General features: G+C 46.6%; 1 protein-coding gene across 1 annotated transcript in view; it reads right to left on the bottom strand.

Annotated features, from left to right (window-relative positions):
* Positions 1 to 25,006, bottom strand: part of LOC144139771 (lysosomal alpha-glucosidase-like) — a 105,097-nt gene that overhangs the window by 52,432 nt on the left and 27,659 nt on the right. Inside the window, exons 7-10 of the mRNA XM_077672032.1 lie at positions 18,082 to 18,195; positions 9,646 to 9,750; positions 2,828 to 2,947; positions 872 to 991 (exon numbers count right to left, since the gene is read on the bottom strand). Of these exons, the coding sequence (XP_077528158.1) occupies positions 872 to 991; positions 2,828 to 2,947; positions 9,646 to 9,750; positions 18,082 to 18,195 (459 nt within the window). The remainder of the gene's footprint in view (positions 1 to 871; positions 992 to 2,827; positions 2,948 to 9,645; positions 9,751 to 18,081; positions 18,196 to 25,006) is intronic.

Raw genomic sequence — 25,006 nt, 5'->3', positions numbered from 1 at the left:
AGAGGTTGGCACTAAATAATAGCGCTGTGGGTAGAGTGCTTTCATGTTTAAAATGTTGTATTAGATGCGACTGCATCTCATTCACTCGCCTTGTCCCTCCATACGGCGTTGTTGTTGTCCGTCCACACCCCTCCCCCATTCTCCTCGCCGCGCGAGCTGCGCTCTCCGCCACTCACCCCCTCTCCTCTCCGATAGCGAACACTCTCTCGCGAGTGTCATTGGATGGGATTCGATTGGATTGGCTTGGCTTGGCTTGGATTTGATTGGATTGGATTGGATTTGATTTGATTTGATTTGATTTGATTTGATTTGATTTGATTTGATTAAAGTGGATTGTGTTGGACTGTATTGCGTCATAGCCGCGCCACGTTGCGTCATAGCCGCGGCAGGGGGTTCACGGCACGTTTTACGCGATGGCAGAATCAACCTAACGGAAACAACAACGGAACCCCCTATGCGTCGCATCTACACAGGGGTTCCCGCGAGGGGAAGTGGGAGTCTTTTTTTATGCTTAGGCAGTTCTTAAGTGCTACCTTTGTGTGTATTACGACGAAGCAACGAAAGAGGCGAAACGACATACCGTCAGGCAGAATAATTCCCAAATATGAATTCTTTTTCACTTATTCTTGGCTAAAGGTACAATGGCTAAAGGAATAAAAAAAACATTACCGAAGTTCACAAACTAAACGTGGAAGGTAAAAATAAGCCGTGCAACACTAGCATGCGTACTTGAAGGCCTGCCTTCAATGTTCACGTAACACTTCTCGGAATATGGGATACCCGTATGTCAGTGGAGTTCCCATCGCGCGTTCTTCAGCTATCGCTCACCATTTCTTCGATGCGGGCGAAAGGGTTTGACGGTGAGACTCACCAACCAGAAGCCGTCGAGCGGAGCACGGCGTGGAGTGAATTTCAAAACTTTGCTCAGGTACACGTCGTAGCGGGGACCAGAAAAGTCGAGGACATAGCTTGTTATTCCCGGTGCCAGGACCTGAATGTAAACACAGCAGAGGTGTGCTGTTATATTCCTACTGGTTCTTGGTAATATGAAAACCTAGCATGACTACCTCCGGTTTAAGAAGTATTATTTATTTATTTATTTATTTGGTTATTTATTTATTTAGTTAGTTAGTGAGTAATTGATTTTATTTATTTATTTATTTATTTATTTATTTATTTATTTATTTATTTATTTATTATTGTTTATGGCAATAAACGCCGATTGAAAGAAATATATCGATTGATCGTAGGGTTTAACACGCCGGCGCAACGCAGGCGATGAGGCGCGCCGGATTAATTTTGACTCCTTAGGGATGCTTAGCGTGCGCCGAAATCTCGTACATATGGGCATTGACAAAAATGTATAAAAATATCAAGCGACACAAGATAAAGATCGTGCAACCTCCATCTAGCGACGCCAATGGTTGAAGACTAAGCTTGCGCGTGATGGATTCTTTGCTTGGCCAATCCCACACCTCGAGTACGTGCTACTGTGGGGTACGCACCACTTTTCTAGAATACCCGCAGCAACTCTCTGGTGCGCACTTCGTAGGCCTAACGTTTGGGTTCGGGTTCAATTTGGGTTCAATTTTTTCCTGTTCCAATGTAACAACGATGTATTCATTTGCACTGGAGTGCACCGTATTTGTTGCCCCACATTTTCAATGACGTTTTCTCACATGCATGCTGCCGGGGAGCTGTTTCTTACTCTGCATTGGTTTTCGGGTGCTTCGACTAACACTTCGCGGGACCGAAGACCACACGTTCACTTCTTCTGAAGGCGGAAGAAAGCAGGCCAGTCCGCGCGATCCCATTGTCCCCAGAGCACCCGTGATAGTTCGGACGCGTCCCGCCTACGTTTTCATAAAATTTTGAGGGGCGTGCGAAAAAACAAACAGGTTCTCTTCATGCTTTTTTAGAAAAATAATTAATATTAAAAGAAAGACGATTCCGCACAATTCTGTAAAATATTCGACATACTTGTTAAGGCGGTAACCCTAAATGTCTTCTCAGACGCGAAAAGTGACCGTAGTTGCTGTCGACTACACAAATAAGGCCAAATTACGGCCGCTGTCAAAACAAAATCAGTAAATAAAATATACAAAGAAACGTATTTGGGTTCCAATGGGATTTAAACCCGGGTCGCCAAAAGCTGCAGCCAAGTGAAGTAACTACAGCACTAACCCTGCATTGCGCCAAGACGGCACAAGAATTATTCGGATGCGTGCCGCATGACAGGGGAATCGACAGCACCGCAAACACGATGCAGCAGTGAAGAACTCTTCGAAAATCGCTCGCTTTCGCCTTGCAATTAAAATACCTAAGTACCCGATGATTTTTTTGTTTACTATGAAAAAAATGTAACTGTTTTAAGCAGCAGCGCCAATGTGCCGGCGGAGCTTCCGCCCTCACAATCTGCGCACGATTTGATGCCAAATCATTGATTTCAGAAAGCGTTCCCCTCAATGCAGATTGGTCACTTGACAACGAATTTACCGTGGTTGAAAAAACAAAGAAATATGTTGGTTATCTTAATGCTGTTTCTTCTTTTTTCAAATGCTCACATCCCTGGCCCCGCTTTAACCACGGTGACTTTGAGAACAACTGTGAGTGATTACATTGCGTGCTACAAAGAAGATCCGAACTCTGCCTACCTGCCTCGGTGGCTCGGTTTCTATAACGTCTTGCTTCTGAGCCCAAGGAGGCGGTATAGAAGCCGGACGTTGTGGCTGCTCTTCTGATGGCGACGAAAAGCGAAAACGCTTTTCGTCGCCAAAAACCAGATAGATAATAGCGAAAAACCAGATAGATAACTAATTAATCGCACCTCTGCCTGAAGGGGGACCTCTCGCTTCTGGTCGGTCAGCAGAAGACCCAGGTGCCCGGCCTCGTGCTCTGCGAACCGACACACCGGCGTGGCCGACGGGTGAATGCTCAGAGTTGGCCCCTGGAAAACGCCGATACGCAGCCTGTAAAGAACGCCGTGCTTCGGCCGAATATTTAAGTATCCAGTTCGTGCGTGCTTTTATTTATAACGACCCGGTACAAAGAAATGGGGAGTTTATGATTCTTTAGAAGGAAGTGGGAAGAACACAGAATATGAAGACTCGTCACTGGCGTACATCTTCCGTGCATAGACGCGCAGCAGTATATAAGCTGTATATATAACCTGTATTTAACCTGTATATACAACCTGTATATATAACCTATATATAACCTGTATATAAGTTGTATATAAGCTGCATATTACCCCTAGGAAAATAGGCTTGTTCATACAATCTACTGTATAAATAATCCTCTTTTCCTTGCGCTTACCTCTCCTTTGCTGTATCAGGCGTGTGAAAACTATACACTGATGAACGTAAGTCTACTTTCCCGAAACCATTGTAGGTGGCAAACCCCGGTGTTATGGTTTTTGTACGTGTTTCTGCCTCTTTGCTAAGGTCATTTGTTTATATATATATATATATATATATATATATATATATATATATATGTATATATATATATATATATATATATATATATATATATATATATATATATATATATATATATATATATATATATATATATATATATATATATATATATATATGTATATATATAATGTGTGGGCATTGGGGGTGTACTGTTGTGATATTTATGCGTGGAAGCGACATGACCATTCTTATATCCAGTGTGGAACACGGCGGGTCAATCCCTCTGGTTCTTCCACCCATCCAAACCCATCGCCACTGCCATCTGTGTATAACCATCATAATTCCCGGACAGTTCCGTCTTTCGGTGGCCTGTGCTCGGGAGCCTAATTAAAAGTGGTCCTTCAGCATCTCGGAGCTCTGTCTCTCCGGAGCTCCGCGTTGGAAGCACCACGGCTGCTTTCCTGCTGCATGGGGATGTTTGCCTCCGGCAGTCGCCGACCTGATCGAAGCTCCAGCGGTGCAACCGATGGAGGTAAACGGAGGAATCGAGCGCACCCTCCACCACTTGAGAGACAGAGCTCCGAGATGCTGAAGGACCACTTTTAATTAGGCTCCCGAGCACAGGCCACCGAAATACGGAACTGTCCGGGGATGATGATGGTTATACACAGATGGCAGTGGCGATGGGTTTGGATGGGTAGAAGGAACAGAGGGATTGACCCGCCGTGTTCCACACTGGATATAAGAATGGTCATGTCGCTTCCACGCATAAATATCACAACAGTACACCCGCAATGCCCACAATATATATATATATATATATATATATATATATATATATATATATATATATATATATATATATATATATATATATATATATATATATATATATATATATATATATATATATATATTATATATCGAGAGAGAGAGAGAGAGAGAGAGAGAGAGAGAGAGATACCCACTCGAACACAGATATATCGAACTCGAAGGGGATCGCGAAATAGTTCGATATAGGGGTAATTAGAAATATAAATATGTCAATCTGAAGCCTATCTGTAAACTCCGCACATCGCTCAGAGCGTTTGAGAGTCATGAAAAGCGGTATCCTAGCGATTTGTTCCTCACAGCACGAAAAATGGTAACTACAGCGCCATGACCGCCGTACTTTATTTAACGTGAAAAAACCCCGGGGACATCTCCTATAACGTGCAACCTGCGGATGGGCGAAGCACGCCGTATATAAGTGTACTCTTCACGCCTTGGCGTTTTTTCCAACGGAGATGAAACTGTTGGGGGGTTGAGGTATACAGCTTTGGGGAAAAACTCTCTTGTTTTCGAAGTACGAAGCTCTCTGGTGGAGGCGCAAAACGAGTGTCTCGGTGTTTTTTTTTTAGTACGCGTTGCGTTCTAGCGCGAGGCATAAACGAGTTTCCCAGTGTTTAAGTACCGTGGCTATATGAGACGACTCTTACTACAGCCAAAGCCCCTAAGCGGCGTCGCCCCTTAAACTCTCCGATATTATTTCCTTCATCCTTTGCGTCACAATGTTCACCAGATTATCATGAAACTTACTAACGCAGTCCATATAAGAAAACTCGGCGTTGTACACTGTGCCACAACAGTGGCGAGTCTGAGCACTGAAAAACGCTCGGCTGCAGTCTATAGGCATTTAGGGACGTTATCAGGGGCGCTAGTAGGGTTCGCTTCTACGGCATCGGTGATGTCCGCCACAGCCTGTATATCCTCGTCAGCACTCAGGGGCGCTAGTAGGGTTCGCTTCTACGTCATCGGTGATGTCCGCCACAGCCTGCATTTCGTCGTCAGCACTTAGGAACCAGTGTGCCGTTGTCCTTCAGAATGGCTCATTCGAACGCTGACAGCTCAATAAATTCACTCTCGAGGCGCCCAGCGCCGTCGCCTTCGGTATGAGAATACCTCTCATCTGGAGCCGCGCAACAAAGCCGCTTCGCACACAAGCACCGGAACGGACGGGCCGTGGCCGTGCCGCCTTCGCTGTTACGTTAGGTTCGATGCAGAGTATGGCGCTCAAAAATTGTGAGAAATGCAGCCGACATCGTGTGGCCGGCCTGTACCCGTCAAATATAGTCTGCCTTGGTCGCTAAATCAAAATTCTTCCCTTTTTCAGCCTCCAAAGCTCCGGAAAGCGGGCCTCTGAAAACGCAAACATGCACCATGGCACACAGGTCCTCCTGCGCGGGTGACCGCAATTGATAACCGCCCAAGCGCGCAGAAAAATGCCGTAAACCGGGCGCTTCCGGTTGGTTTCACCTCCTCCTGTATTGCCTCTCGCACCCAATCCCTCCCCGCGTTCTCGCTGCTGCCATGCCATGAGAACAGAGGCCCTCCCTATGCATGTAGCGAAGCAGAATGGGAAATGAGGGGCTCGATCGCTACATGCATAGCGAGGGCCTCTGTTCTAGCAGTCTTGGTGCCATAAGAAGCTTAAGAGGGTTCAACGCTGGTCGACCACACTTGACATGTCGTAGACACTCAAGTCACGACCCAGGGGTTAAAAAGAAGTTCCCCTTCACCCCGTGTAGTTCGAGTGGCGCTGGCTACCACATCCCAAGCACAGGATACAAAAATACCTAAACATAAATACCCCAGAAAGTGGAGGGGAAAATCACCCCGCCGGTGGCGTAGTGGTTATCGCACCAGACCGGTATTCTGGAGGTCGTGGGTTCGGATCCCACCTGGCGGGCATTTTTTTTCTCCACTTTCTTTCTTTCTTTCCAAATTCATTATCTGTTTCAATGACCTATCATATCCTCCCCTTTGATTTCCGAGGTTTTGTTGACTGCCAACTCTTATTTCTGTCTTATTTTCAACGAGCCACTCATTTCTCATTTCCCATTCTGATTCGTTATATATATATATATATATATATATATATATATATATATATATATATATATATATATATATATATATATATATATATATATATATATATATATATATATATATATATATATATATATATACACCGTAGTAAAACAGATCCTAATACCACTCCTATGCCTCCTTTGGCATTGTAGTCTGCCGATCGATCTTTGTGTATTTCCTCAACGAGCCCCTCATTTCCTAACTATATTATTCTGCGAAAGCCTAGCGAGGGTCTCAGACATGGCAGCCTTGACGCCATGGTAGTATAAGAGGGCTTCCCGCCAGTTACCCGCTCATGACAGGCTGTAGACATTCGAGTCGCGCCGCGGGGGTTGAAAAAGAAGGTCCCCTTCTCCCCGTGTAGTCAGAGTGGCGCTGGCTACCACCCTCAAGCGTTAGATACAGTTCTAGTATATATAAATACCCCAGAAAGTGAAGAACCCAGACGCCCAGATAGCCGAATTGGTAAGCCATTCGAGATCTAATCGAAAGGCGTGGGTTCGGTCCCCACTCTGGGCGCGTGTTTTTCTTTCTTTCTTTCCTTTTTTCTGTCTTCCTTATATTTAAACAATGTTAACTTCATTAATTAACCGTAGTAAAAAAGATCCTAATAACACCCCTATGCCTCATTTGGTATTGTAGTCTGCCGACGTATCTTTGTGTATATATATACTCTGAAGTAAGGGAGTCCTCTCCCTGAAACATCAGTAAACTTTTATTTTTAGTTTTAATGGCCTTCTCGTGTGGCTCTGTCTCTACTAACCTTATATATATATATATATATATATATATATATATATATATAATTGATTGATCGTAGGGTTTAACGCGCCGACGCAACGCAGGCGATGAGGCGCGCCGTAGTGGAGGGCTCCGGATTAATTTTGACCACCTGGGGATCTTTAACGTGCGCCGAAATCTCGTACACACGGGCGTTTTTGCTTTTCGCCTCCATCAGAAAAGCGGCCGCCGCGGCCGGGAATCGAACCCGCGACCTCGTGCTCAGCAGCGCAACGCCTTAGCCACTGAGCCACCGCGGCGGGTTATATATATATATATATATATATATATATATATATATATATATATATATATATAGAGAGAGAGAGAGAGAGAGAGAGAGAGACAGAGAGAGAGAGAGACAGAGAGAGAGATCATGAGGTTCGATGGGCCAGTATAAAAATAGTGAAAGAAGTCGACTGACACGTTTCCCTTTTTTTTGCCAACAGTTTCACAGTTTCGGAGTTAGAAACTCCTTCTTCATATATATATATATATATATATATATATATATATATATCTTATAAGTAAAGAATCGGATACACAGCAAGAACCATAACAAAGAACGTTTACTTACGTAGCGGCAAAGTACAGCTACATGATTTTGCTGTCACAAACATTTGGAACACATTTCTTATATAGATTTTCAGAAAACTGTGAGAAGGATCGGAAGATGTTTCGAAAACGGAGAGTATGCATGCAGTCGGGCTAAGCCTATGTTACAACAACAACTACAACAACAAAAGAGAGAAAGGAGAGAGGGAGGGGTCGTATTTACAAGACAGCTGTCAAGGTTGCTCCAGGACGGGGCAACGTACGTGCATGGGCTGCAAGGGCGGAAGACTAGACAATCGCGGTTTCAAAAAGAAGGGAAAAGTATACAATAAGGTATTCACTGGGTGGGGAGAGTGGTTCGGACGGATCCATACAGGCATGAACGAAGAATGTTTTGGATGTGCCCCTGCGGATGGACCGAATAGACACAGTAGACAAAAGAGCATTGCACAAGAGCTAGCAACTGAACAGGAAATAGGTAGGGTCCATAGATCACAAAGGGTTAAACTTAAACGTTTCTAAGTGGTGGGGGGAACGCGGCCTACTTCCCAAGTCCAAATCGCATTGTTGAGTCGCATTAGCCTAATAAAGCTGTTGTATTTGGGGAGTTTCTGTGAATTCTGATGGGAAACTCAAGGGTATGGTTAATGAAGAATGTGATAAAAATTATGAAGTAGCCAATTTTATTCGAGATATAAGCACGTTAGTTTTACGTAACTTTCATAAATACCAAGCGTCGCTGATCCAAACTTATAAATGAGATAAGATTCCCGAACCTCGCGGTCGTGGTGGGTTTTGAAAGCGGATTCTAAAATTGTTGCTTTAAGATGTTCAAATGGATGACCGGGACCGTTCACGTGTCTTGACAGGGGCAAATAAGGGCAACTCTTTGCATGAGACCGGTGATTATTGAATCGTATTCGGAAGGGCGTTTCAGTTTGGCCGATATATTGCTGCCTACAAACAGTGCACTCTAGAAGGTATACGACATTAGCAGAGTCACAGTTGAAGTTAGCCTTTATATTTACGTAGTACTCTGAAGCCGTGCTGGTGGCACGCTGTGTAAAGGTCATGTGCGGGCATACTTTACATCGAGGTTTATTACAGGGCAGGCAACCAGTAGTTTCCGGTCGGTTGATGCGAGAGTTAGTAAGAAAGTCGCCTAAATTCTTATTACGCCAGTAGACAAAGCTTGGTGGTTCAGGGAATATGCTTTTAAGCGTTCACCTTGATTTAGGATGTTGTGATGTTTTCTTAGTACGGTTGACACTATTGGAGCGGAGGCTGGGTGGGTTAGAACTACGTTTGTTTACGGCTTAACGTTCGGGGCTTTTTTCTTACAGATTTTGTTACGGTCTAATTGGCTGGCTCGCACAATAGCCTCGTCGATAACTTGTTCCGGGCATTTCTTCTTCAGGAGGGCGGTCTTGAGTTCTCGACAGTTTCAGTCAAAGTCGGGTTGGTTCGTGCAAATTCTCCTAAAACGGTGGGCTTGGCTGTACGGTATTGCTGTCTTACAGTGTCTGACATGACTACTTTGGAAGTGCAAATACTGCCGCGTGTCTGTCGGTTTTCTATACAGTTTAGTTTGAAGCTGACCTTGGGAAATAATAATATATATATCCCGACAATAGGAGAGAAACCCAGTGATCAAGTATAGATAATCATCCGTAAGCGGGCCCTTGGATTGTTGTAGTCCGTGTGATACTCGTGATGATAGGTAGGCAAGAATGTGCATTTTACCCACCGCGTTTTACCTATCCGTTTGACGCGGGGATTTGGCCAAGAACGGTTACTGTTGGAGACAATTGACAGACTTATACGAAAGACGGAAGCGATCTCGGTTGTGCCCGATTTTGAAAACTTTACACCAGTTTTTTATGGCTTCCAATTTGTTATTTATCGATAATGTCGCGGGATATTACACATTTTTTCTCCAGACAGGAAAGGGTTAGCGACGTCCTTTATCACTCACCAAGGTGTGCATCACCCGGACGGCGGGTTGGCGGTAGCTCATTTCCTTGAACAAGCCATGTTCACACGTGTCCTTCTCCACGTCTATAGGCATCCATGCGACGTCCTGCGAGAATGCACGAGGCCTACATTTAAAGGACGATGGTCTTTCTTGCGCCAAAATCAGAAACATTTCGTCTCTCTCTACCGGACCATCCGTACGCCCCTCCGTCTCTCGCTTTATTCACCTACCAGGCCAAAGTTAAAAAATGCGCGACGGAAAGTATACGCAGGCAGGACCATTTCAAATTACTAAAACAGCTGCCATCGGTCAGAAATGCCCGCATTATTTAGCTTTAACGAAACCTCAAGCTCATTTCAGGCAAAATACAAGCATTGACAGGCGTTGGTTCGGTTTCTACGATAGCAGTTCGGTTTGCACGATAGGCGTTGGCTCGATTTCTACGGTAAAAGTTGGTTCGGTTTCTACGACACCGAGTTCGATATTTCTCAGGGTGGAAAAATAAAAGCAAACAAAACCAACTTGAACGTAAAGAAATAAAAGAAATAAACGTGTACGCCTTGGCCAAGACTCACCTTAGTAACCTAAAAACATCACCTGTCAAAGACAATTATATCTGAGAAGGATGCAACAGGACCACAGTAATGAAGAGTGTGGGAGGCGTTGGCATGCTTAGTAAACAAGGGACCGACTGACAGAGTGCACGGAAGCTGAAAAGGGCGCCTATGGGTAATGGCACTATAGCGGGGAAAATTGCATGGTTTGGACAGGCAGCAGAGCTTGGGAGGAAGATGAGGAAATGATAAACTGTCTCGGGAAAAATATAAGCGAGTGCAAAGATTAGGGTGAAATATCCTTAGTTGGAGATATGAATGGTCAGATAGAAGATTTCGCTGGATACACTGATCACAATGGTTCTCTTGTGATAGATCTACGTCAGAAAACCCGGCTAGTAATAGTAAATACAAAATGCAAGTTGGACGAACAAATATCGTAGGAAAGCGTTAACAGATATTCCGGCATAGACTACAGTCTAGTCTCCGAAACATTATCCGAAAGGTTGCGGGAAATGAGGATAGATGAAAACGTAACCGACAGCTTAGAAACCGACCCCAAGCGGCGTACCATGCACTTTAAAGGCACAACCCAAACAAGTTTAGAAATAGGTGCAGGCGGAGGAACTACTTTGAACAATGAACAGTTAGGATCATCGCTCATATGATGGAAGACGAAATCAGTAAGTACCCAGGCAAAAATTGGGATTACGACGAAATGATATGGTTCATAAAACATAAGATGCATGAAGCCAAGCAACGAAACCGACGGAAAGGGCAGACGGAAAGGGAAGAGAAAGCTGAGAAGCTGGTGGAATCAGCAATTAAAAAAACGCTATTGACCGGCGGAAAAAGGCCTCGAAAATACGTAGAGCAAAAAGAACTGGCATGGAACCGGCGCTCGCGAACGAAAAATGGGACACATATCAGGATAAAAATGTAGAAGGCCAGAAATTGGTGCAAGCAGAGATCGATAAACAAACGTACAATGAATAGCAGAAATAGGGAAGAACGACAAAATTGCATCCAAGAAGATTTAAAATCATGTAAAATCCCTAAGCTTAAAAAACGATATACATCAAAAATTCTTGATTGATGATGAGGGGAAACATTTCGAAGCAGAACAGGCGTTGGCACATATTCATCGAGTGATTGAGAAGTTTATGGTAATAGACGATGTGAAGCCTACACCGATAACAACAGCGGCACAGAAGAATTAAAATTTTAGAAACCTTTACTGGAAAAAAGCAGAGCAAGGGGTTTCTTCCCAAACAGCAGTGGGCCTGGACGGAATACCAATGCGGCTAATACACCGGATTGAACCTAAAGGTAAGGCATCGTTTATGAGGGAAATAGATAGTGATACAAACCAACTAAATCGGAAGGATTGGCTAGAAAGTGGGATGAATTTAGTATATAAAGGCAGAGGCAGCAAAGCCAGTATTGATTCATACAGACCACTTACTGTAACGTTAGTGCTGTACAGACTCGTGTTGCAGGCGATAAAATCAGATATTCAAGCATAGATGGAAGAAACTGAAATCCTTGGAGAACTGCAGAATGAATTTAGACAAGACAGGCGATTAGATAATAATTTGTTCGTGATAACACAATGCAATGAAATTGCGAAAGCGCAGAATAGGCCATTATGAATTATGTTCTTAGACATTTTAGGGGCATATGACAACCTAAACGGCGAACTGCTGTGGAGAATGCTTCAACTCCAGGGATTAAATGACTAGTTGATGCAGTTCCTTATAGCTATCTATAACGATAATATAGTGCACCTGACATGGGAAAGGCAGAAATGCGCACAGCAAGTCAACATCCATCGGGGATTGAAACAGGGATGCCATTTGAGACCAATACTGTGCTGGCTTTACGTGGTAGAGTTCGAAGAGAAACTGGAAGAAAGACAATGAGGGTTCAACCTAACGCATGAATGCCAAGGCGAAGTGGTACAACAGCGTATTCCGGGAATGTGCTATACGCAGACGACATTGTTCTAATAGATGATAACCAGAGTGATATGCAACGTCTCATAAATATTAGTGGCAGGAAGGCACAGAACTCGGGTTAAAATTTAGCGCTAAAAAATCACAAATTACAGTTTTCAATTACAATAGCACTGACGAAGTGTCAGATCAGCAAGGCCATTTGCCCAGAGTCAAGGAATATCAATATTTGGAGGTGTGGATAAACGAAGGGGACAGCTAGTTCATTACTTACAAGGAGGAACTTCAGAATAAAGGAAGTGAAAGGAAGCTATAATGAAACATAGAACTCGGGGAGGGGGGGGTATAACCGACATGAAGTAGTGAGAGGAATGTGGAAAGGAGTAATGGTTCCGGGCCTCATATTTGCGAATGCGGTACTCTTCTTAAAATCAGATGCACTGTCATGCTTTCGAGTGAACCAGAGAACGGTAGGCCGTTTGGCCTTAGGAGTGCATGGTAAAACAATTAAGGAAGCAGTGCAGGGAGATATGCGCTGGGCGTTGTTTGAAGTTCGATAAGCTCAGAGGAAAATATATTTTGAGGGGACGTTGAGAGCAATGAATCAACGTAAGTGGACAGCTAAAATTTTTGTGTACGTATACATGAAAAGCGTGCACACGCAGTGGCTGACGTAAACTAAAAGGCTAACGATGAAATACATAAAAAACAGTGGAAAATCAAAGACTGCCGAAGTAGCTAAAAAAAAGCAAGGCTAATAGAAACAAATAAATGCAGAAAAAAATGGAATAAGAAACGTTGTTGGAGATGCACAGGGAAAAGAAGTTGGACAGCAAAAAGAAAATTTTCTACAATAATTTCAAGGGCACTGCTTTGCTCTTTCAGGCTAGGGCAGGTTGCTTGAGAGCTAAGAGCTTTGTGGGGAAGTATACAAAAATGATGGGGTATGCATGATCTGCGTAAAAGAAACAAACTACGCGGCACATAGTGCTGGAATGTGAGTGTATCCATCAAAATCTACACGAGAAAAATATTCGGAATCCAGAAACCCTAAGTATTTAGGGTAGAACAGAGGGAGTTAACGTCAAGGCGTTTTGGACGACTAAGAGAAAATTACAATGCTGGTGGATGAAAAGCAGAGCGTGAAATATGGCCTATGATGGCTACCGCCTCTGGTATAAAAAAGAATTTTGAGCCTGCCCTAAGAGCTGCGGTTGAATTAAACGAAGAGGGCAAAACATACTTATATTAGTTTCATTTGTAAGATGGCAGATCATTAGCTTGGTGCATACGGGACACCATTAGCAATCAAAGAAATAAAACAGAGAAGTAGCTTGGTGACAACCGGCGTCCCGAATCAAAGTGAGGGCCACTAATCATCATCGTCATCATCACCATCATCGGGAAAATTGAATTCGGTTGAACAAACTTTAATTGCATTCATCATGAGGGAAAAATATGAGGTATGGAAGGGTAGAGCGAAAAAGGAGTAACGTAGGGGGGGGGGGGCGGCAAAAGTCCATGGTTTTTAGAGGACATTTACAAAGAAGCCGGCAGATACGACGCAATTATTCGCTTCATAAAATTTTCCAAGACACAAAGCAACATTTCTCTCTCGTCTCGCATTCTCCTCAGACACCTCTCACAATAATACCTTAAATGAAAAATTCGTTTTCACAGTACCGGCCCTTTAAATGAGGGTGCAGAGCTGAGGGTGCACGTGCCGAAGACAAAGAAACCCACCGTGACTGAATGCCACTCATACCTAAATTCTTCGGACTAAGTATGGCAAGGAAGGCTATCACTCTTTTAATACGGTCAGGCAAGGCACTCCAGAATGAACACGTGTTAAATAACGGGTTGTGGCGAAATTACTTTTCCTATATTTGATGCTTGGTTAAAATTAACAGAAATACCCCGCTGTTCTTTTCCAGCCTGAATCACTTAAGTGAGTGCCCCTTCGTCTTAAGCTGTAATCAAACAAGATATCTGGGCGTGGGGCTGATGCAGGCCAGAACAAACAAGGGCTTCGCTTTAAGCGGGACATAAAATGGCCGTGCGGAGATATGCAAGACGTGGCCAACCGGAGGAAAGACTTTGGAATTAACGCTCTGGCAAAGGAGTTGTTTTGGTAAGGACTTTGTTTCTTATGAATACAAATCCACTTGACGAAAAGTCGTCTCTCTCTCTCTCTCTCTCTCTCTCTCTCTCTCTCTCTCTCTCTCTCTCTCTCTCTCTCTCTCTCTCTCTCTCTCTCTCTCTCTCTCTCTCTCTCTCTCTCTCTCTCTCTCTCTCTCTCTCTCTCTCTCTTTTTCTTTGTCTCTCTCTCTCCTCTCTCTCGTTCTCCTAACTTGGTATGAAACATACGTGAAGGCCGGTGCTATGTACCTAACACAAAGACGACGTATGCATAACATAATACGGATTTCTTTCAAGGATAGAGGGACGCATGATAAGACAACTGGGGAAAGCGCGATATAAGGGAGTGATTTTTAATGAGGTCATCACATGGTTCCGCGTGAGTGCTCTGCACGGCGGCTCCGCGTTCGGGTGAGTACAGCAGAAGTGAGGGTACTAGGTCCCTGCTAGAGCTCTCGCACGAGACACTATCTTCGTCAAAAGTGAGAGCGCACACTCACCACTTGGGAACTCCCGTTGAGTACACCCCTCGTAGACATCAGCTTCGGGGGAGTTTGTGGCGACGCGCCGCACAAGCGCGTGCAGGCCGAGGGCCCAGAAGGGAGGCATGGCTGGCCGACCCACAATGTCCAGATACTGGCGCACCACGTCCGCAGGGGAAGGACCGCCCGAACACGAACACGTCCACCTGGCTGCCCAGCGAACGGAACGTCAGCGCCGGGGTCGGGTGCCCCACGACCTCTGCACATCATCACCATCACCATCACCGTTACCATCACCACCATCCCCAACAACAGTATCGCTGTCGTCACAACATTTAGGTTCACTGCGGGGCCAAAGCCTCTCCGTTAAACTTCACCTCTCCTGTCCTGTGCTGCCAGTTCATTTAAGCCCAATCTCCAACACCCCTCCTCTTCCCTTCGACTAAGTTCAGCCCCCCTCTCGGACCGGCCTGGCTGTCTGGCGCGCACTGAAATATCTAGCGCGCACTGAAAATGGCCGCAATAAGGTTGCTAAGTGGCGCGAGAAGATAAGATTTTCTCCTGTCTGCATGGCTGTCCGTCTGCCCGGAAAGTAAAGTGCCGCAATTTTATGCCTAGGCCTAATGCGGATGTCTGCTGCAGATCAGTTTACTAAAGAAATATGTAGGATGCCAGCTTTTTTGTGGTGAATTGCCGTAATCCAGCGGTACTGTGAAAACCCATTTCACCACCAGGGGGTGACACTACTCTTACCGTATATAGAGCTGGTGCGAAAGTAGACTCCGAAGCTTGTTCCCACGCCGTCGAAGCCAAGGTAGAAAGGGTGACTCCCGTTGGAAAAAAGCTGCTCGTAGCGTTCTGTACGGAAAAGACAGAAAAGCGGCAACTATTTACCACAACATTTTAAAATGTTTGTCGTCCCTTGATTTGTCATCCATCACAAATAGGGATAAAATAGTCATAGTAGCCGAGGAGTTCTACAGATATCTGTACGGTAGCCGGGACATCCAGGATAATTCCGAGCGCGAAAGTAATTCAGCGGCGATAGACATCATGCCAGTAACGACAGAAGAAGTAAGGAAGGCTTTGAAAGAAATGAAAGGGGGCAGAGCACCTGGTGAAGATCAGATAACATCAGACGTCTTGAAGGATGGCGGCTAAATTGTACTAGTAAAACTGGCAAACATATATGACTTTGAGTGTACCGGAATCTTGGAAGAACGCGAACATCACCCTAATCCATAAGAAAGGTGACATGGAGAAACTTGAAAAATTACAGGCCGATCAGCTTATTGTCAGTTGTGTACAAGGTACTTACCAAGGTAATCACTAACCGAATTTCTGCAACCTTAGATTTCAGTCAACCTAAAGAAGAATCCGGGTTTCGTAAAGGGTATTCAACAATGGACCATATTCACAGGATCAATCAGGTAATATAGAAGTGTGCGGAGTATACTGAACCCCTATAAGTAGCCTTGATAGATTATGAGAACGCATTTGACTCTGTCGATGCCTCAGCAGTCATTCAGGCATTACGGGACCCAGGGTGCAGCCGAGCATTATGTAAGAATACTACAGGATATTTACAATGGCTCTACAGCTATCATCATCCTCCATAACAAGAGCAGTAAAATACCTATAAGGAAGGGCGTCCGACAAGGAGACGCAATTTCTCCAATGTTATTCACAGCATGTTTACAAGAAGTATTCCGACAGTTGATTGGGAACAGGTGGGAATAAGAGGTTAATGGAGAATACCTCCGTAACATCAGATTTGCTGATGACGTTGCCTTGCTAAGTAACTCGGGGGATGAATTGCAAAGCATGATTACCGTACTCGACAAACAGAGTAGAAACGTGCGCCTGAAAATTAGTATGTAGAAAACTGAAGTACTGCTCACTAACCTCTGGACATAACAGCAGTTTGAGATAGGTGGCGAGGCAGTGGAAGGGGTAAGCGAATATACCTACTTAGGCAAAGTTGTCACCCCTGATCGCAACCATGGGGCAGAGATAATCAGAACGATAAGAATGGGCTGGAGTGCATTCGGCCGGCATTTTCATATAATGAATGGTAGCCTACCGTTGTCCTTGAAGAAGAAAGTGTATGACAGCTGCATCTTACCGGTACTCACCTACGGGGCAGAAACATGGGGACTCACTAAGATGGTTCAACTTAAATTGAGAATGACTCAGTGAGCAATGGAACGGAAAATGATATGTGTAACATAAGGGACAAGAAGAGAGCGGAGTGGGTCAGTGAACAAACGGGTTTTAAGGACATACTAGTGGAAATTAAGAAGAAATGGACGTGGGCAGGGCATGTAATGCGAAGGCAAGATAAACGTTGGTCATTAAGGGGTAACAGAGTGGATCCCTAGAGAAGGCAAGCGTGGCAGGTGGCGGCAGAAAGTCGGATGGGCAGATGAGATCAAGAAGTTTTAGGGGGATAAATTGGTCACAGTTAGGACAGGACCGGGATAATTGGAGATTAATGTGAGAGCCTTTGCCCTGCAGTGGGCGTAGATAGGCTGGTGATGATGATGATTACACAAACAAAACCTTGAGCTGAAAACAGGGCACACAATAATTCTTGCGCTTGTCTTCCAAACGTGGGAAACGTGGCCGGACGGCGCAGCAGACATAACGAAAAAGTTCTGGTCCTGACGACTTGAATGAGGCCGTTCGAGGCACAACAGTAATCTTATAAAATTCACACTTCGTTCAATTCTTAAGGCAGGAACGCTGGTATTTAAGTGCGCACGAAACTCTTGTCTTTTACAACAAGAGGCAAGATGCCGGACGCATTCCTTTGCAAGTTGCCTGCTTCAGAAATTTGAAAAAAAAATTGCTCGACAATCAATACTTTTGGGTAGTAGCCTTAAAAAACATGGCATAGCTAATGGTCTATTCTAGCGCAATATGCAATGCCTGCCCAAAATCATGTAACAGCTGCTACCTTGCACGCAAAGAACGCTCCAATAATACCTTCTATACAAGCGCTAATTAAGGAATTGTAAGTTTATAGGGTAGGAATTCGAACTAGATTATGACGGTAACTTCTGCTGGAGAGCAGTAGCGTTTCTCTCGATTTCTACTTCTACAATGCGCGACAAATGGAAACGACGTTGTCGCATTGTGCCATTGGGGTCAGAGGGGTCCACCAGAATGCGTCAGACGAAGGTAAACACTGCCAGAGTGACAATGCCTGTGTTCTCGAGGAGAATACCGGGAGAATATAGAGAATACACGGAAGCAGCTTTGCTTGCCGAGCGTTCGAACTGTCGCTGCTGCTAACGGACATACCACGGCCAGAAGGTCCCTGTTGAAGCCGACGTGGGGCGTGGAAATGTCCCGCAGCAGGCGTCCCTTCCGTTCGCCGAGGCCGTAAAGGGATGTCGTCGGCACCAGCGTAACCAGCTGCACGAACCGGGGTGTGTATACCAGCCGCGAAAGGTCCGTCTCGAAGCTGTAAACGGGGCACTGAGCCATTATTTCTGGTCATCACACTCGCTAAATAAGGCAGTAATTTTGTACAAGGCCTGGCGATACTCTTTAACTCTTTTATTGCCACATTGTTTTTCCGCCCCGTTATTAGCCTTCGTTTTTTTTATGTTGACACGTATTCATTCGACGGGATACTACAGCGTGTACACGTATGTTCCTCCGCTTTCCTTTCCTTGTCCTACGGTGCGAATTACGTCAGCGAACCGACTGGCACACACTATTGCCTCCCTAGAATCAGGGTTCTGCGCTCCTAGGGTGCAGCTGTTCCAACCAGGTGCGATCAAGTTCAGGTATCACGGGGCCCGCGCTATTCTACAACGTTACGTTTCAATTTCACAGTTTGTGAATTTCTGGAAGCGGTCAGGTTATCCCATGAAAGTTCAGGATTCTATGAAAATCGGCCACGTGGGCATGTGGTACAAAGAAAGGTACTACAACAACGCCAACTTTTGTTACACCGCTCGCGACGTGCTGGCATAGCACAGTTGGTTGACCATCTGACTGCTTGCTGTGGAGGCCCGGGTTGAAATGCCACCGGAACGCGCGTGCCTTTGCTTCTGTATTTATATTTATATCTAGATTTTTAACCTAATATGTATATTTCTTATATATTTATTTATTTATTTAAATTTTTGTATTTATTTCTAGATTTTGAACCTAATATGTATATTTCTTATATATTTATTTATTTATTTATTTATATTTTTGTATATCTAATTACCTTACATCGACGGTCATTTTCTTGACAGAACAACAACCAGAACGACAACGTCGCTTTTTCGCAGAATTGGGCACTTAAGGCTTTCGCCCTCAAAGAGCACTTACAGTATCTGACGGTCGCTGGTCCTGTAGACCACGACGTCCCCCCAGCTTGGTGGTGAACACGGCGAGCATCGATGACGCCGCTTCCCGCATCGCTGGCACTGGAGGCACTTCGGTGCGGTACGGTCGTTCGCGGACGTTACCTAAAGGGCAATTTCTGCAGTCACGAATTTCGGCGGCAAACTCAGGATTTCGACTGCCATGCTGCGCTTATCAGACCGCACAAACTGTGATTGCATCATTTAGAGAGAATAGCTCTCTTTGAGGAAGAGAGGTCTATCTGAGAAGCAAGCTCCGAACAAGCAATATCACGCTTGGACAAGAGTGCGGGAACAAAAAAGGAGGAAGGAAAAAAAGGAAGGAACCAGGGAAGATTATTTATCAATAATTCAAAGGGAGCTTTTCTACGCATTTTTTCCTCTATGGGAGCTGTATACAGCAGGGGTTCTTAACCGTGAGTGGGCCGAGGATTACCATCGGGTTTGCAAACGTGATTGGGGATACCACAATGAACTATGTTGATCCGTTTTATAAGGTCAAGCAATTTGCACTTGAAGCTAAGGCCCCCCACGTACTTATTCAGTGCCCCCCTTGTGTGCATAACTTTTACTTACTCTGCTGTGTGTCATATTGTCAAATAATTTGCTGTTGCAGCTGAAAGTCAGCCAAACACCCATGAACTGCTTTCGCATGTCTTGCTTTTCCGCATAGCTGGGCTATTGTGCAAAACGCCAACGTTAAACACCGCGCTACGCAGAGAAGTTAAACACACACACACATGGAGCGAGGGCCGGCTGCTTTGGCGCGCAGCACTTAGGCGCCTGCTACTGTTGTTCAACATCGGCGTTGGCCTCGTTACAGAGGTGAACGTAGGGAGAACCGAAGACAAAGAAAAACTCCCACCTCCCCCTCGCGGGAACCCCTGTGTAGATGCGACGCATAGGCGGAGCGGCGAAGGGAACGCGTTTTATAGCGCGCATAACGTTGAGGGGACTGCGTAAGCCGGTCCCAGTCGATGACGACGTTGGCGTACTTGTAAAGCGGCGTGGACTCTAGGTGTTTGAGCCAAGCGTGGATGTTGCTTCGCCGGAGAACGGCACACCGGTTATATGCGCCAGCGCGCCCGAAGGAGAGGAAACCGCGGAAGAGAGAGTACTGTACATGCGCCGGCCCCAGCGCGTCTGCCGCGGCTATGACGCAACGTGCCGCGGCTATGACGCAACACAATCCAACACAATCCACTTTAATCCAATCCAATCCAAATCCAGTCCACCGAATCCAAGCCAAGCCAAGCCAAGCCAAGCCAATCCAATCCAATCCAATCCAATCCAATCCAATGCCCCTCGCGAGAGAGTGTTCGTTATCGGAGAGGAGAGGGGGTGAGCGGCGGAGAGCGCAGCTCGCGCGGCGAGGAGAATGGCAGAGGGGTGGACAACGCCGACAACAACGACGACGACGCGGAGGGACAAGGCGAGTGAATCAGATGCTCTGCATCTAAAAAGGGAGAGACAAGTGTGGCTAAAGTGTGAGGGGGTGGACGGTGTGCCGAATCCGTGCGAGACGCTCTCCGGCGGTGACGCATGAAGAATTTGGGAGGGGAGGCAGTGAGACACGCTGGGCGTGGCGACGGGCCGCGAGATGGGGCCCACAGCAGCGCGTGCCGTCGTATGCTCGACGATGACGCGTTCACTTCCTGGGACGCGCTTAACGGTCCCTTCCCGAAACGCAGTTAAGGCGCGTTCCCACTAGGCCGACACGGCCGGCGACGACGACGCGACGGCGACGCCACCGAAGCAAAAAACGAGTCGCCAAACCATCGGCCAACTGCCGAGTTGACCGACCGCGCTGTCATACTACGCCGACGGCGACACAAACACGTCGGCCGATGGAAAGTCGCCGTAGTGTGACTGACTCGCCGACCGAAAACGCCAACAAAACCGGTCGTCCGACCGGTCGCCGGACGCGTCGTCGGGAATCGACCGAGAAGCGAAAACTGCTCCCCGACAACATTCGTGCCGCAATGAATGCGGCTCTATTTTGATAGTTTCTGGAGTGTAATAAACTCAGTAATGTCCATGAAGCCCATACAACTCAACACTAGCGCTAATGCAATCCGTATTTTGGCGTTCGACGCTTCGGCCGTGCTCTTCGGCGACGCCGCTACCCCGGAGCTGCAACCTGCCAATGCGTGTGCGATCGGCTCGCCTGTAGAAAATGTAGGGTCAGTTTTCATGCAGAAGAAGAGTTACGTAGGGTAATTTGGGTAATAAGGCATCAATATCGGCCAAGGTTTTTCATGTGAAACGTAAAACCAAAGTACGGCAAGCACTATCCCGCAGTGGAAATCGCAGTCGCAGCCGTGCACACACATTATTGCGAGCGCTTTCGAGAAGCAGCGGAGTTGATGGCGATAAGCTATGTGTGGGCTTCGGGGAACCTTGCTGTGCAAGCGCTATTAAGACATTTCAGTTTACCAGCCAGGAATTCTGTAAACCAGCTAGTAAACACCGACGTATGATACGGAAGGATGGGCCCTCCATCTATTACCCAGGCTATTTCGCAACGAAGCACCATTTGGGCAGTGGCGCAGTGCTCTCGAGCGTCGCGCCCGTGCGCTCACGTTGGGGGTTCAATTCCCGGCGGTGTGATTTTTTTTTTTGCGTTGCGTGTGTATGTGTGAGCGGTTGTTTAGGGGGTATGGTTTGCGCATCCAATTTGGGAATCGCGTGATTTTGAGAAGCAACTACCTTTGCAATTAAATATTTCCTTCGAACAGCGAGTAGCGTCTTGAGCCACAACAATTAATTTCCCTTTTCTTAATCGCACCGTGTTTCTAGAAATGCGGTACCATGGTGCAAAGTAAGGCCTTCTCCATTAGAGGAGGTAAAATTTCTGCTGACGTACGCACTAAATTTATATGCATATTTTACGTGCTACAGAGGTCTTTTCGCCGGGGGTTAACATCCATATTATTACTGCCGCGGCAGCAGCGCACAGCTCTTTCTTCTTTGTCCGTAATCTAACAAGAAGTTGAGGAGTACATACAGTACAAGCAGCGCACACACCAGTACGCACGAATGGCTTCAGTCGTGCTGCGGCGACACGATACTCCAAGTTTGACTAGAGAAAGAAAGATCCCCAGCGAGAGGCGAGGCGGCGGAGTCGGCCGTCGCGGGGGCTGTCGGTGTGGGCGTCGCGCGGCCGTCGGTGCGGTGTGACAAGCGCGTCGGCCGACATCGCGAAGACACTGACGCCTCGCCGATTTCTCGCCGACGCCGACGGTTGGGCAACGGTCGGCGTCGGCGCGGTATGACATGGACGCCGACAGCTCGCCGACACGGTGTTGGCCGACCAAATCGGCCCGATGTGTCGGGCTAGTGTGACCGCGCCTTTAGCGATCACTTTCTGAGAGGCAGTTCACCCGCTGACGCAAAGGCTATCGCTAACATTTGCGTGGGATATTCAAACACGATTTACAACAACATTCTCGGTGTGGCCTGGTTGGGGAATGAGGAGAAATATATAGCGCAATAGGGAGGAGAGTTCTTCGGAGGGTTTCTTGGACCCCCTGGGGTCCGCGAATCTCCATTCGAGAACCGCTGGTATAGAGGAGCTCTAAGCAGCGCGGGTCCTCCCGCCTTCCCCGCTCCACCACGCGCTTCTGCTCTCCACCTTTAAAGGGACGCTGAAGTAAAGCATCCCCGAAACTTCTGTTTGTTTGCATTTCAAAGGCTGGTCTGAGATGAACAGCATCGTTTATCATGTCAATAAAGCGATATTTATTTATCAAGCCTGAAAGAAGAAGCAAAAATGGAGGAAGCTCACGCTAACGCGCAAGACTTCAAGGTAGCGAAGCTGGATGCAAACAGTTCTGTGTTTCCTCTTTTCCGACTCGGGGCGTTGTTTACGAGCGACCACAGCTGTGATGTTCGTCTCACTGCCTCGCACACGGGTCTGCGCGCACGTCGCCTTCCCTCGTCGCGTTGCACTTATCGCTGCGGCGGCGGCGTCCTTGCGAGCCTCCGCCAGGTGCCGGCACGGTTCCCGCGCGCTTCTCCGTTCCCTCCTCGCTTATCTCTCCCCGCCATCGGGCGCTGCTCCAATCCGGGCGCTTGCAAAAGGGGGTGTGGTTTGACTTCTAGCTCTCAAGGTCAAAACTGGTAACCCCCGAAGACTGCCGAGGTAGCGTACTGTAGCTTTCGCTACAATACCATGCGACATTTTCGGAGGCCGCCACAACTAACAGCAGTGACGCGCATACGAGCTGCGATGTTGATTGAACATGTCCAGGATTAGAATTCAAGCCCGTTTCTGTTTCTGTTCTGCGAACCAATATGCTGAGCATCCAATGTTATAGGTTTGCTGAACGTTCTCGATGTCGCAGTAATCGGCTGAGGTGTTATCAGCTGTAAATTGCGACAGATAAGCCTGCCACAGCACGGCTTGGAGTTGTAACGGATTACTATCCGAGGGCATACGTAGTGAATGATCGCCCTCCACGCCACCGGAGACTTTCAAATGCGATGCGCGTGTTCCCCACCTTTGGAGCTTGCCTGCTCGAGCTGTATCGTAATACGCGTGTTCACACAATGCATCGGGTTGGCTTATTCGGCACTATTCCGCAAGCAGTCGGTTCTTATGGCAAAACCCCTCCAATGAGAACTTCCCAGCGCGTCGGTGTCAGTATGCGCCCGTTCTGCAAACTCGGTCGTGCAGCAATGAACGATAGCGGTCAAAAGGAGGAATTCAGTATAAATACCATCGCGCAAGAAAAAAATAATTAAACTTGAAAAAAAAATTGTGCTATCAGGGATTCTAACTTGAGAATTGCAGAACAATTCACGTAAAGCTCCAGACCACTCGGATGTACCAGCGACTGTCAGAACGGAACTATAAAGTATATATTGTATAGCCTGTTTACAATAATATTTTGAGCATTCCAAGCAGCTCAGATGAATGTTTCTTGAATAACGCTCGTGCACTAAGCGTCCCCCCAAATTCCACAAATATCTCACCTCATGCGACTGCATTCCTCATGCAGAAAAGTGATCGAAAATGAGTGGTCCTGCTGCTGACGACAGTGCTAGTTCACCCAGCGCAAAACGTATTCCCTGCACCTTAGTTTTACGCTGTCCAATAATAGCTTCGGTTGATTGTAATTCCTCAGTACCTGTACAGTGCGCGTCAGGCTTGTCTAGGGCAAGCGAGCGCGCGGCTTCGGAGCATGCTGGCGACATCTGCTGATAGCGGCTGGGTTAGAGATAGATTGCCATAACGCGTGCGTGGATCTTGGACAGGCCCCTGGCCGGTCGTCATTCAGCTTGGGCCTCTCAAATTTGCAGACGCCACGCCACCACCCCCGCAACGGGCGCTTCTTTTCTGCGTGCCAGCCGTAAGCGGTGACACCAGAGATCAGTGCGTATATTTTACGCGGTGCATTATCACCCAGGGGCTTACGTAATCGCACAACAGGTTCGACCGAAAGCCCTGATGTAAATTCTTGTTGCGTGCTTTCCGTTTGGTACGCTTGAGATTCAGAAGATTTGCGCTCGTTGCTTTAGGCGATTACGTAACTGCCTGCGATAAACGCGCCAAAACGTCGCGTCTATCTAGCCTGTCACCGCTCATGGCTGTCACTGGGGAAGACCAGCGCCCCTCGTGGGGTGGTGGCGTCTGCAAATAAGAGTGGCCCAAGCGAAATGACGACCGGCCCCGACCATGTGCCACATCCGCGCACGCGCGATGGGCAAGCTATCTCTAACCCCAGCAGCTATCAGCAGGTGTCGCAGCCCGCTGCAGAGCCGTGCGCTCGCTTGCCCAGACAAGCCTGACGCGCACTGTACTATTTTCGCTGACTCTACTCGGCCTTTAATTGGCCTCAGATTTTTCTACTAGCGTACCA

This window comes from Haemaphysalis longicornis, unplaced genomic scaffold (assembly GCF_048455015.1).
Source record: "Haemaphysalis longicornis isolate Haplotype H1 unplaced genomic scaffold, Haemaphysalis longicornis Haplotype H1 scaffold_5, whole genome shotgun sequence".
Classification (NCBI taxonomy): Eukaryota; Metazoa; Arthropoda; class Arachnida; order Ixodida; family Ixodidae; genus Haemaphysalis; species Haemaphysalis longicornis.
This window is presented reverse-complemented; position numbering and strand designations above follow the sequence as displayed.